This window comes from Anabrus simplex, chromosome 13 (assembly GCF_040414725.1).
Source record: "Anabrus simplex isolate iqAnaSimp1 chromosome 13, ASM4041472v1, whole genome shotgun sequence".
Lineage (NCBI taxonomy): Eukaryota > Metazoa > Arthropoda > Insecta > Orthoptera > Tettigoniidae > Anabrus > Anabrus simplex.
The window spans coordinates 29,934,453-29,948,758 of NC_090277.1; the positions used below are offsets into that span (position 1 = coordinate 29,934,453).

The 14,306-nt window shown below is 37.9% G+C and overlaps 1 protein-coding gene across 1 annotated transcript in view; it reads left to right on the top strand.

The window, feature by feature from the left end:
* Positions 1-14,306, top strand: part of LOC137502866 (uncharacterized) — a 97,303-nt gene that overhangs the window by 58,063 nt on the left and 24,934 nt on the right. Inside the window, exon 3 of the mRNA XM_068230023.1 lies at positions 9,511-9,606. Within this exon, the coding sequence (XP_068086124.1) occupies positions 9,511-9,606 (96 nt within the window). The remainder of the gene's footprint in view (positions 1-9,510; positions 9,607-14,306) is intronic.

A 14,306-nucleotide genomic window follows, 5' to 3' on the forward strand; every position in this document is an offset into this window, starting at 1 on the left:
TCCTGCTTTTCCTTTTATTTTATCTTATCATGTCATTAATTACCTTATATTATTGTTTCTTTTTCTCTTCAATGGACAGTATGTTTTTTTCCTATGAAGTTGTTCTACATTGGGTATCAAGATTAAATTATTTTAACCTTCTTAAGAAAATTTTGTTGTTCTTTCTTTCACTCATTTAATGTGCTCTGGTATTCAGTACAGTGGTTTATTTAATTATCCATGGTTTGTTGTGACACTTCTCCACTTGTTAAGGTAAGTTTTTCCTGCTCTCTTGTTGTTTGTGTGGAGTGTATAGTGTCTGATTGTGCTTCCACTTGTTACTCACGAACTGGGGCAGTAGTGTAACTGCTAGTTCGTATTTTGGGCTGACCGTTACGGTAGTAGTTGTGGGATTTAACTATGTAACCTCCTCAACACTTGGATTCCCCTGAAACTCATCCACGTTGCAACCTCGTCATGGCAAATCAGCTGGATTATGTCTTCCTCGTAAATGGGAGAGAGTCAATATTTCTTTCACTCTGAATCGTACAAAGACACTCTTCTTTATCCATATCAATGCAGTGTCCAAAAATAGCATTGCACACCAAAAAGCTTGAGACTGTCTTTTACAGTGGTTAACATTCAAGCACCAATACAGCAGGAAGGTAATTCTAGATGGTTTCTCTTAAATGGTGCTACCGTCCGTTTTGTGAATATTACCTGCAGACTGATTTCATCGGGATGCTTGCTTCCTAACAGTACAATTGCAGCATAAGCATATTTACTGAAGTTAATGAGGCTTCCTTACAGTCAGCCATGATAAATCATCTCGATATAGGCATTGTTTGTTGCACTTTATGAAGATATCTTTTGTGTCTTGTAGTACCTCTGTGTCCCAACTTATTCTCTGTTCCCAACTGTCTTGCAACAGAACCTTCAGCATCAGAGTCTCAGGACAGGAGAAACCATTGGGGAAAAAGACACTCTGACACGTAGAATACCTCGTCTCATTACAGGCTCACTGAGCACGATAGCTGCAGTCGCTTAAGTGTGGCCAGTATCCAGTATTCGGGAGATAGTGGGTTCGAACCCCACTGTCGGTAGCCCTGAAGATGTTTTTCCGTGGTTTCCCATTTTCGCACCAGGCAAATGCCGGGGCTGTAACTTGATTAAGGCCATGGCCGCTTCCTTCCCAGTCCTAGCCCTTTCCTGCCCCATCATTCCCATAAGACCTATCTGTGTCAGTGCGACTTAAAGCCAATAGCATTACAGGCTCATAATGTATATTGAAATTTTTCGTTACAAGACCTAGCAGCCCCAGTAGTGGAGAGACTGAGTTTTTTTGTGTCTGAAAAAAGAATGCTAGTTTCCCATCCACTCGGTGATGACGAAATTCCTTGTAGCTCGTATGAGTATGATCTTCCCACCACAGAAATCGATCAACCCTCTTTACTGACACTTGTAGGAATGCCTTCCTTATGTCCGAGATCACACCCTCTGGCCTCTGTCTAAGCCTGAACAGAACAGAGGGAATAAGTTTGATTAAGTTCGGAGTTTGTTGATACAGTCATTCAGTGACAACTCCCTCTTCCTTGTACTGGATGCATCAAATATGGGTCTAATTTGCACTGTCCTTAAATACACCCCAATTTGGTAGAATGTAGCCTTTACCTCTAGCCCCTTCATGATATCTCTCATCAACAATACCATCTGTAGCCCATTCTTGCAGTACAGCATTATTATTTGTAAGCCCTATTGTTTCTGAACTCTTGTCTCAAGAGGACAATGATATTGGTGAACTTACTCTTAAGGAAGTGGAAAGGATGATAAAAAAACTCCATTGTCATCATGCAGCAGAAATAGATGAAATTGGACCAGAAATGATGAAGTACAGTGTGAAGGAAGGGTTGAAGTGGGTGCATAAGGTAAGATTGCCATGGGGTATTAATAAGGTACCTTCAGATTGGATGAAAGCTCTAACTTGCACCTACCTGTAAACAAGCAAAGAGGAAGGATAGCAACAATTATTGAAGTATCTCAATGATGAGTGTACTGGGCAAGGTATTCACTGGTGTCTTGGAAGGGAGGGTGACATTGGTGGTAGATAGGAAGTTGGATGAAAAGTGGTGTGGATTCAGACCACAAAGGGGCTATCAGTTTCAGATTTTTAAATCTTCGTTGTTCGTAGTTTACATGGATCGTCTGCTAAAAGGTAAGAAGTGGCAGGGAGGGATTCAGTAAGATTAAAATTTGTAAGCAATCTGGCATATGCTGACAACTATATCTTAATGGCAGATTTTGCCAAAATCCTGCTGTCTACTCTCTTGGAACTTGAAAATAGGTGCCTTGAGTATGGTAGGAAAATTAGTGTTTCTAAGACTAAATTGATGTCAGTAGGTAAGAGATCCAAGAGAATTGTGTCAGATTGCAGATACAAAGTTGGAACAGGTAGACAATTTCAAATATTTAGGATGTGTGTACTCGCAGGCTGGTAATATAGTAAGTAAACATGAATCAAGCTAATGCACTGAGCTCACTGTTGCAATCAAGATTATTCTATAAAAAAGAAGTCTGCTCTCAGACAAAGCTATCTTCACATTTGTGTGTTTGCAGACCAACTTTACTTTACAGGAGTGAAAGCTGGGTTGATGCAGGACATCTTATTCACAAGTTAGAAGTAAGAGACATGAATGTAGTGAGAATGATTGCTGGTAAAAACAGGTAGGAACAAAACAGGTTTTTTTTCAAAGGTACTGTTTTATTGAACCATGATCTAGTAAGGATAATTCCGCAAGAAATTGATTTTAACAAACAGCAGGAAGGTAATTGATATGATAAGAGAAAGGCTAAATTAGGATTGAACTCAATCGATACAGCTGTATGCATGAAGCGAATCCGTGATTGGGGTCATGCAATGTGAATGGAGCAGGATAGGTTACCTAGCAGAATGATGGAGTCAGTCATAGGGGGTAAGAGGAGTGCAGGGAGACAAGGGCGATGGTGATTAGATGCAATTTCTTATGATATAAAATAAAAAGTATAGAACTAGTTGCAAATAGGGTTTGTTGTGGTGATAAATAAACTCACAGAGGCTTGCAGACTGAACACGAAAGGAATAACAGTCTATAATAAGATGTATGTGTTTGTGTATTCCTTTAACAGGACATTTCTTAATGTTCTCATAGATAACAATTGCATTAGCGCAGTGTCCGTGTTTGCTCCTGTTGGCAGCATGGCCTGAAGTTATCCAGAAGATTCCTCTATTATTTATGCAGTACAAAATACTAAATGCATTCTTATATACAATCATCTGTTCATTGCCTTTATTACATGATATACAAAAATGCTATGTGATTTCAGTTTTTGTTCACTTTGAGATCACATCCCTGGTGGTGATTTATCATCAGTTAGCCCAATTATTGAAATGTCTTGCTATTAGAAAGAGCATCAAGCAAAATTTTTCAAGCAAAAATCCTTCTCATCTTAATTTAGCCATCCATAATAATAATAATAATAATAATAATAATAATAATAATAATAATAATAATAATAATAATAATAATAATAATAATAAGGAAGACAACCAAACAGATCACACGCTTCGACAATGATAAACTTCGGCAAAGGGTCGAGGAGTTCCAGGAGAAGGCTAGACCAAATGACTGTGACTTTAACAGTGCCAAAAGTCTCCTTGTTGAGGCCGCCAAAGACGTTGCAGAAATCAAGAGAAGCAAAAAGCATGCCTGGTGGAATGGTACCTGCGAATCAGTCCTCCAAGAAAGACCCAATGCATGGAAACAGTACTACTCTACGAAATCAGAAAATGATTGGGAAATGTACAAAACCCAACGTGCCCAAGCAGCTAGGGTGTTCAGAACTGAGAAACGTAAATACGAAAAATCTCTCATTGAAAAGGTAGAAAAAAACTTTAGGAAGAATGAAAGCAGAGAGTACTACAGAGCCTTCAAACGCAAACTCACTGGCTATAAACCACCGTCTCTATGCTTTGAGCAAAAGGATGGCACACTGGCAATGTCAAATGAAGAAAATTGCAGCATTCTGGCAGACTACTTCAAGAATTTACTTAATTGCTCTAAACCACAAAGCCCCATTGAGACCAAGGAACCCTTACTCAGGTACCCAGATCACAGACCACCCGACAGAGCTGAAATCAAGCGCCACATTGCCCGTCTCAAAAATAGCAAAGTGCCGGGAGAAGACTCAGAAGTAGCAGAACTATGGAAATATGCCCCAAAGGAATCACTTGATATCTTGCAAAAGCAAATAGAAGAAATTTGGAACAAGGAGACCCTACCCGAAGATTGGAAAATAGCTTTGATCCATCCATTACACAAAAAAGGCAGCATGAAGAACATCAACAACTACAGAGGAATATCTTTGCTACCCGTGACACAAAATTCTATCACTTGCCATCCTGGAGCGTTTGGAAGCACAAGTCGAACATCAAATAGGTGAATACCAAGGAGGGTTCAGAAAAGGTCGCTCAACAGCCGAACAAATCCAAAATCTCAAAACGATCATCAGATATTGTACACTAAGGTCCAAGCAGTATGTGTCTGTCTTTGTGGACTTTAAGAAAGCGTACGACTCCATTGACTGGGAAGTCCTCCTAAACATCTTGAATGAAATTGGAGTTGATTTGAAACAGCTGGCAATAATTAGAGCCGCCCTGACCAATACAAAATCCAAGGTGAAGTTCCACGGATGTCTCTCGCATTCGTTTGACATCAAAACAGGAGTCCGACAAGGTGATGGGCTATCCCCAATACTCTTCAACTGTGTTCTTGAAAAGATCATCAGAACCTGGCGGGTGAGATTACAGGATACCAACTACAGTCCATTGAGAATAGGAACCAAATCCAAGGGGATCGCAACAGACTGCTTAGCATTTGCCGATGATATTGCTGTTCTCTCAAACGACATAGAAACCGCTAGAGCTCAAGTTGAAATTTTAAAAGAAATTGCCGAACAATCTGGTTTGCAGATATCGTTTGAGAAAACAAAGGAGCACTTCAGCAGCGAGTAAGCAAACTGGAAATAGCCTACCAAACATCCCGCACAATCTACAACAAAAAATGCCTTTCCCAAAACACCAAGATACGTCACTATGAAACAGTTCTGAAGCCAGTAGTTCTATATGCAGCTGAAACCCTGTCTCTAAATGCCAACAAAGGACTCCTTGAAGAACTGGAGAAAAAAGAACGCAAAATTGTGAGAGGAATCTTGGGATCAAAGTACAGAAATGGAATCTATCAAAAGAGATTCAACGAGGAAGTCTACAGCAAAATAGAGAAAATTACCGACACAATCAGATAAAGACGGGCACGATTTTACGGTCATCTGAAAAGAATGGATGGAAGAAAGTTAACTAAAGGTATCTTTCACCTTTTTGATTCAAACCCCGAAACCACAATTCCCTGGTTTAGAAATACCAAAGAAGACCTGCAAATGCTACATATCTCAGCTGAAGACGCCCTTAACAGAGATCTCTTCCGCAAGAAAATATTGACGAACGGGCTAAACCGAGACAAGCAACCGAAGAGAAGACACGGTGCCGCTTGGGCAGAGGAGTGTAAGCAGGCCCACTCACAAAGAATGAGGGAAATTTGTGCTTTAAAGAAGGCGAAGTTCAGTGTCAAATGCAACAAGACTTAACGTGGTCCTTGATGGCCCCAGCGAATTATATATAACAATAATAATAATAATAATAATAATAATAATAACAACAACAACTGTTTTTTGAGCTGTCACCTATAAGAAAATAGGAATGTCTAAGACTCTATTAATTCCTCATATTCAGTACAAGAAGAGAATTGCATAAGTTCCGTGTCCGTGTTTTCCCCTGCTGGCAGCATGGCCTCAAGGAATCAGTGAAGTTACCTGGAATTTTGTATTGAAGAGGAGGAAGTATTTAAGTTTTAGAAGTACTGTCAATACGGATATGAAGCTGGTATTATATAACACTGTGAAAGACACAAATACTGCAGATATTTAATTGAATTAGTAGTACATTTTACCACACTGCTTGCAATATAATCAGCGTATTCACTATATAAAGAAAGGACTTCATAATTGGTGATATAACCTTGTTCAAGTCTCATAAAATCAATTTCTTTATGAATTATCTGCACAAGATCATGGTTCAGTAAAACTGTACCTTTCAAACAAATATATTAGAACTACAAGATGACCAATCAGACACTTCCTGTGTGCGGCTTTGAATTGAGCAGCATTTTATTTCCTTCTCTATACCTCACACATGAAAATAATAATTCCAGATGATCCTGGCTTAACCTCCATATGAGGAGGTTTTTTAAGTTTAGAATCCTCTCCCCAGACATATGTTTCTGTAAAACCTTGCACATTTAGCAATTTAGAAATGATACCATTCATTGCAGTTATTTTCTTAGAGTTAGGGATGAACTATGAATTAGCATAATATTGTTAAGATAATAATATTTTGGCCTTGTTGGAATATCTGTTTGCAGCCTTGGTTCACTCACCCATAGGATGGCATGAATTTATTAAATCAAATGCAAGATTTAGGAAGATTGCAACTTAGTGGTACTTTCATAATCATAAATCATTTCATCACCCAGCTTAGTGGTACTTTCACAATCAGAAATCATTTCATCACCCAGATCTCTGCAAAATTTAAGGGTATTAGCGACAGAATTACTGAAGTTTTATGCAATGGGAAAACATATATCTTTGCCTCACCCAATCTAAATTCTTTCTCCTTAATCTATAACCAGTGTGCAGGCCTTTCACTTCCTGTAATAATGCGAAGTTCTTCCAGGTATTTCACCTCAGTAATATTTTCTTGGTCTGGAGCACTACCATCTACGAGAACCTGCTTTTCTGCTAGGGAATTCATAGCAAATTTTTTATTGTGAGCAGCATCAAGGTAAGTTAATGTCTTTTGCTCAAATTCTGCTGGGTGAGGAAAAGGACACAGGGAGTTCAGCCCAACAAACTTCATTCTTAAGACTATTAGTCCCAATCCCTTCATAACTGATGACTAAATGATTTTTTTGTACAGTCTCTCCATTCACTGGTATTTTTGAGGTCCTATTCAGTTATGCCACCATAAATTCTAATGCTTCCTTGGCCACATCATACTCACCAGTGTCTAAATATCCCTGACCTAAGTTAACATAGACACAAAGCTGTTTATTGCCCTGCACCAAGTCCTTCTTAACAGCTGTTTCATTAAGCATCTAAGATCTGAGGATTGATTGTGAAATAGCCCTAACTTTTTTTAAAATTTCTTCTCAAAACTCTGCTCTGTAAAACCTGGACTGCCATCAATAGATGTTGCCCACTGACAAGGATTTTGAAGATGTGGTGGTGTGAAAATTTCCTGAGGTAACAATAGGGATACTGGGGATATTGATGTATGGTTGGCCTGAAGCCTGACAAAGTGTAGGATCACCTCTTGGAAATAGCTACCTGGTACATTGAGACCCAAATCATTATGTTTCTTGTGAAGACCTTCAGTGATTTCTTGCTGATGGAAGACTTTCCTCCTGTTCCTCTTCGTATGCTTTGCCATGATGTCAGCCATTTTATTTTCCTGGTAGCCTGCACCAATTGCTGCATTTATTTCTTAGGGAGGAGACAAAAGCTGTAGTTTTGGTCATAGGTTTGGTGATTTAAAAGGTAAAATTAAAACAATTTTAAAATAATGTCATCCAGATCAATACAGTTTTAACTTTCATAATAAATATTAGCAGAAAATAGTTAGGAAAATATCATTTAAAACTGGTTAGTAGTCCCTGCTTTATATACATTAATTTTAACAAGTTGCCTCTGGTGGGTTTTTTGGTTATGTTTTATTGGCAGTGAGCATGCTATTTCCTTTGTTTGCAAATATGAGGGAAAATGAAATGCTAAGATCCATGCTTGGCAGTAATAGCCTCTGGTCATTTGATACATGTACTGATCATCAAAGTGTGCAGAGCCATTGTTGAGTTCTTTAAAAAGGAAATCAGAAACATGATCAAATAAATAATAACTGTGTCTGACAGTGCTTCCTCTGTTTACACATTAAAATGGGTTAAATTTCCAACAGGAATTACTAAAGCAGCATCAGTTATAATTCAGTAACTGTTAAAACAAAATGTATCCTGATATACACTAATCTTTGCAGCCATATGCTGAACATAGGGCTGGCATTCTTGTGACAACAATCTGTCCTTTTCCTTCTCAATACATGTCAAGTCCAGTCACAATGCACAATATATCTGTATTGAGCAAGTGGCCATGTAGTTGGGGTCACATATCTGTGAGCTTGTATTCAGAAAATAGTGGGTCGAACCCAGTGTGGAAGCCCTGAAGATGGTTTTCCGTGGCTTCCTGTTTTCATGCCAGGCAAATGCTCTGGCTGTACCTTAATTAAGGCCATGGTCACTTCCTTTCCACTCCTAGGCCTTATCCATCGCATCATTGCCAAAAGACTTATCTGTGTCAGTGCAACATTAAGCATATCCCTGTCAGCTGGCCATATGTACTCATACCTTCACAAGCAGCACTGATGTCAGGCATACAGGCCCTGTGTGATATTGTAGATAACCTATAGGAATAATTGTTTGTATGGTTCATGTTGTTTAGAGCTTATGTCCTTGATGACTTCCTTTCCAGATTTCATTTGAGGTGGCCTTCCCTAATCCATCTTTGATGAGATACTGTGTGCTCAATGCCTGTTGTCTTCTGGATAGGCCCAGAACAAGTTTGTCACTTGTATTTTGGGTCTCAGTCCCATCCGTTACTCTTACGATAAGAAAGTGACTGAGATATGAGCTGTATGTGTAACACCATTCCTAATACAGCCAGATCCTATAGGAAAAGGTGTGATATTGATGTTCATATAGGTGATCTATGTGTACAGTTCATTGAACATGAGGGACTGGTGTGTAACAGCACTGTCTGCCTGGAAGATGAAAGCAATGGAAAACTATCTTACTCTTCATTTCCTTAGTTTGCCTCATCGGTGACACCCAGCTATCTATGGCAGCTGATGGTAGAGCTGTTGCGGATCCTCCCTGCCTTCAGGCTGAGCACTTCATATACAGGAGAGAATATGGAACATACATATTTCCTGCTGAGTTGTATTTGCCAGTACAAAATGTGAATGATTACAGTGATAAATTGTCAACTTCTAAATATTTCAGAATTGGTTTGTTTATAATGAGCAGATTATTTGTATGCATGTCTGTATATTTTCTGATCATTTGGTGTAATTTTAGAAGGTTTTATATTATATAATTGTTCTACTCTTCAAGAATATCTCTGAGCATTCAAACGGGACATTCCTTCACTCCTAAAAGTCTCTTAGTTGTCATGCTTTTATGAACACTCGACATAGAAATTATCTGACAAATGTAATGAAGATTTGAAACTGAAACTGTCTCATTGACTAGCAAATGATGAATTGTTAATCCCACTCATATATAACTACATTTCAAGATGTGTCTGAAAAATTTGCCTAATATATTAACTTTTCCACAGGACAACTACAATATTATATCAGAAGAAATGCATTTGAAAGAAGAACCGAAATCAGAGTTGGCAGAGGCAAGAGAGACACAGGTGAACACATTTGAGGTAATCTAATATTTTAATGGCATTTTTCTGATAGTGGAAATTGTAACAAACTGCTGAGTAGACTTCACTGAGCAACTCCTCATTTTAAGGCAGACATTTTGAAGTTCCTGGGAAAGATGTATAGGCCTAGTGAGATTTCCAATATTTTGAAATGATTTTCATATTTTCTTCATATAGTTCAAAATTATATGCTAGGTAATATATAGCACCTATTATTGTTCAAAGTCCCTCCACTGCATGGCTTCTGGTTGCTGGTTTCATCACTCTATCTGATTTCTTCAAAATATTGATCCAAGATGTCCATCTTCTTATAAATCCTCCTTTGCCTAAACTTTTTCCTCAAAATAATACTTGTAACAGACTGTCCTGTTTAGAAGTCCTCATAATGTGATACACGTATTTCAGCTTCTTGAGTTTGTCTTGCCAAGCTGAGGTCAACAGCTCATTGTGTGGGGCATCCCACTGTCAGCAGCCCTGAAGATGGTTTTTGTAGTTTCCCATTTTCATATGAGTAACATGCTGGGGCTGTTCCTTTATTAAGGCCATGGCTGCTTCCTTTCTACTCCTAGCCCTTTCCTATACTTTGGTTGGCATAAGACCTATCTCTGTTGTTGCGACATGAAAATAACCCTCAGGAATTAGACAATTTGCCATTACTAACTACGTCTTGGAAGTTTGGATTCTCTTTTCTGTGGGTAATAAAATTTATAGAACTGTACAGTATTTAGTAAGGTGGATAGGACACAGCACTTAGTTTCTCTCTTTATGAGCTTCATTCTGAGATCATTTCAAGATAGTTGTTGCCACATGCTAATGAAGATGGACTCTGCTTTCTCTATACAGTGTTTGATATTAGCGGAATGGTCCTATGTTACTCCCTAGATATACCATTTTTTTAAACCTGTCCGCCTGTATGCTGTACATCAGAAAGATTTCAGGTGGTGTAGGTTTCTTTTTTACATTGCTTTTGTTGTTTTGAGGATGAGTCACAATCTTTGTGTACGGCTTGTGCAAATTGTAGAGAACACTCTTTCAAGTGCAGGACAGTGGAAGGTGACAAGGACTAGGTTCGAGCATACATGGGAGGGTATATGTGAGGATATTGTACAAGGCATGCCATATGAAACATACAATCTTATTGTAAATTGTAGTATTCCTGCTAAGAAAATTTCCCAAATCCTTCCAATAATTACACATATGAATGCACAATACACATAACTAAGTATGTTAATGACTTGGTAGAAGACTATGGATCATTCACTGTCACTATTGCTAGGAATAGTCTCTTAGAGACTGCTCCTGCCACTGTTTCAACATATTCTGTATCATTGTTCATTTCACTTCCACTGGCAGGGTCTGTTATTTTAGTATCACTTTCTCTTGCAGTTTCAGTATTGCTCCCATCACTGACATGATTTCTGTCCATTTCACTTCCCATGTTTTGGTTTACCATGGTTTACCTTCACTTGAAATTACTGATTTTCAAATTTATTTAGTGCTAATAAATTTTTCTTACAGTCCTTTTTTATTAATAGAAGCAATTTGTTTACATTAAATCATTGTAATTCTTCAATTCTGAACATCTCATTATATTCCTAAATGCCATTCTTGACACTTACCCATATCAGCTTAATGGGATTTATTTCTGGGTGATATGGAGAAAGGTGTAATACGGTATGAGCTTGTTTAGCTTAAATACAGTTTATTGTATAATTGCTTTGGACTGGCTTGTTCATCTTGATTAATGAATATAACCAGGTTCTCAGCATGTCTTCTTGGAAAGGAATTGCAGTCTCTGTTAACCAGGGCACAATTTCTCACTAGTTATTGTTTTAGTCATCAGTCCAATGACTGATTTGTTGCTGCCTTTCATGTGACCCTATCCTGTGGTATCCCTTTCATTTCTAGATAACTATTACATCCTACATCTGCTCTGATCTGCTTGTCATAGTCATATCTTGGTCTACCCCTACTGTTCTTACTGTCTACACCTCCCTCAAAAAACAAACTGAACAAGTCCTGGGTGTCTTAAGATATGCCTCTTCTTGTCAAATTTAGCCAAATTAATCTCTCACCTGTTTATTTCCGTATTTCTTATTTCATATTTGATCTACCCAACTCACCTTCAGCATTCATCTTTAACACTATATTTCAGTAATTGGTTTATGAATGTTTGAAAGGAGCGAATTTGTTTTCTGAAGAAAGGCCTTCCTTGCTTGTGCTAGCTTGCAGTCTCGCAATTTATGTCCTCGTTAACTCTGCTGTCGTTAGTTTATTTACTACCCAAGTAACAATATTCACCTACTACCTTTAGAAGTTCATTTCCTAATCTAATATTTCCTACGTCAGATGACTTCATTCCGGTGCACTCCATTACTTTTGTTTTGGATTCATTTATTTTCATCTTGTGCTCTTTCCCCAAGACTCTGTCTATACCATTCAGCAATTTCTCCATATCTTCTGCAGACTGACATAAAATATCATCAGCAAACTTCAGAGTTTCGATTTCCTCTCCTTTGATTGTGATACCCTTTCCAAATTCCTCTTTGATTATCTTTACTGCCTCTTTCTTCTATATGAACATTCTGAAGGAGGGGAAATCTGCAGTCCTGCCTCACTTCCTTATGGAATACTGATGCTTTCTCAAAGTCTTCAATTTTTATTGCATCAGACTGATTTTGGTGCAGATTGTAAATAATTATTTCTCGGTATCTGATAATGAAAGCCTTTGGTTGTTCTACAAACTGTTCGAAACCTTAAACTATAATACAAAAGTCAAAAGTCCCTTATATACTTTAACACCTAAGTTATTAAAAATAATCAATCCAGATCAGAACAAAGTCCCACGAATATTTAGATCCTTTTAATCAAAAACTCCCCTTAACTCACCGAATACTATGTTTGTACTTGTCCCTCCAAACAATTCCCCTCCCACATTAATATCGACATGCAGTGCTCTGCCTACCTCTGCTTCCCCTCGGCATTCCCCTCCTCCTCTATCACATCGATACAACGAGAGGAGTAGGAACTCCAGACAGACCAATTCTGCTAATACATTAAGATAGACATAGACATGAGTAAGTACCCGTTTTATATAATACATAATTCTTGGGCATTAACATACGATTAAAACATACACGTCATACAGGTTTTTTTTTGGTTTCATTAAAGTATAAACACATTCTTTTCCTCAGTGTTGTATATCTTTTAAAGGTACTACATTTTCATGTGACAGTCAAATACTCTGATATACTCGTCTCAAAAGCAGCTTCAACCAGCATACCAATGTCTTTGTGCATTGGTTATATTACAATAATTTTTAGATCAATCAACTTAGTAAGATAATTTAAAACATTTGCCTTTCCACCTGGACAATATTTTTTTGCGTTGTTTCTCGAAAAATTAACAAAATCCGTCCTCTATGTTTCAACAATTTTAGTCTATTGAAGACTTGTGTTGACAACTGCCCCAAGCAAGTGTATGCTCAAATTTTCTTACAAAGAGGATCCACTTCAGTATCAGACAGGCCGGGCTGAGTGGCTCAGACGGTTAAGGCGCTGGCCTTCTGACCCCAACTTGGCAGGTTCGATCCTGGCTCAGTCCGGTGGTATTTGAAGGTGCTCAAATACGTCAGCCTCGTGTCAGTAGATTTACTGGCACGTAAAAGACCTCCTGCGGGACTAAATTCCGGCACCTCGGCGTCTCCGAAAACCGTAAAAGAGTAGTTAGTGGGACGTAAAACAAATAACATTATTATTATTAGTATCAGACAGGTGCCGTTTTTAGAATTTTATATGACACAAATTTTCTTTTGGACAAAGATTTTAAATTTGTTTACAATGATTTTAACATGTGTTGTATATATTATGTCTCAACATCATATTTTGTAACTACTATTCCTTAGAGTTATTACCTTAAGAAATCATAGTTCAATTTTTATAAATTATAAATGTCAATGTGCCCTAAACAGTGCTTGTTTTAGGATTAAATATGGCTGATGATGCCCAATAAAAGATGGGCAAAACATGTCCCCTTAAAATTTGGAATTTCTATGTTTATTTAACCACATTACATGGAATAGGCGGGGTAATAAATATACTCTTTTTGTGAACTAAGTGAAATCGCTGTTTTCTATACGGAACAAAAATTAGAGTCATGGTTTGTAATTGTTCTGTTGTATCACCATCACTACTCTTTCTTACCTAGTTTTCCTTTCTCCAAAAGCTTCCTTGATTTTCCTGCATGCAGTTTCTATCTTTCCTAGGAACATAAGGCCTTGAGCATCCTTGCACTTCTCTTTCAGCCATTCTTCCAAAGATGGTTTTCTGTAGTTTCCCAATTTTAAACCAGGAAAATTCTGAAACTATACTCTAATTAACACATTGGAACATGACTAATAAAAACTCTACTTTTGAAAATTATGCTTTAATTTTGTTTGGTGAGGATTGGTAAAAAGTGGCATATTTTCAAAGCTATATACATCACAGGTCAATGCCTAACTGTACATTAGCTCTTTCTTAGTGTTCATTAGTGAATCATTGTGTGATATTTTTAGAATCAGCTCCTCAGATGGAGTGGAACACAACATTTTTCACATAGCCACCTCACTTTGGACCTTATTTTATGACCTTTGCAAACTTTGCAGAGTCAAGTAAGATGTTTCTTCCTTTCTGTGGGAGGAAGACGCACTGGAAAATGTC